The sequence below is a fragment of the Coniophora puteana genome (assembly GCF_000271625.1).
Source record: "Coniophora puteana RWD-64-598 SS2 unplaced genomic scaffold CONPUscaffold_24, whole genome shotgun sequence".
In the NCBI taxonomy this organism is placed as follows: Eukaryota; Fungi; Basidiomycota; class Agaricomycetes; order Boletales; family Coniophoraceae; genus Coniophora; species Coniophora puteana.
The window spans coordinates 12,738-13,146 of NW_006913076.1; the positions used below are offsets into that span (position 1 = coordinate 12,738).

Here is a 409-nt window from a genome sequence, read left to right on the forward strand (position 1 = left end):
CCCAAACATATCACACTTGGAGGAATTTGGTTCCCCAGTTTATATTCTTATAGAGGGCGAAAACATATCTAAACTAAGCCCAAAAGCAGTAAAACATACCTTTGTTGGCTACCAAGATGGGCCCAAAGCGATTAAATACTATGATAAAATGCACAGATCAGTGAAAGTCTCTCGAAACTTTAAATTCTCGAACATATCCCCCGAGCCGGATACTCGGCGCGAGGGGGAGCAGCTGGAGAAAACCACGCCGAAATCCTCGACTCGCGACTTGAGTTCAAACCCAGCACCTTCCAAAAACGGAACTGTGATTCCAAATTCAGACTCAGAGCCTATAAGACGAAGTCAAAGACCTAGAAAGACTCATGATTATAATAAAATGAATGAGGGGGAGGATATCCCCGAAATGGCC

At 44.0% G+C, this 409-nt stretch overlaps 1 protein-coding gene across 1 annotated transcript; it reads left to right on the plus strand.

Moving 5' to 3' along the window:
• Window positions 1-148: 148 nt before the first annotated feature.
• CONPUDRAFT_160471 (uncharacterized protein) lies at window positions 149-354 on the plus strand (the record flags this gene model as incomplete). Its single annotated transcript, XM_007777618.1, has 2 exons — window positions 149-304; window positions 337-354. The coding sequence occupies 2 exons, from the start codon at window positions 149-151 to the stop codon at window positions 352-354; spliced, it is 174 nt and encodes a 57-aa protein (XP_007775808.1).
• Window positions 355-409: the final 55 nt, after the last annotated feature.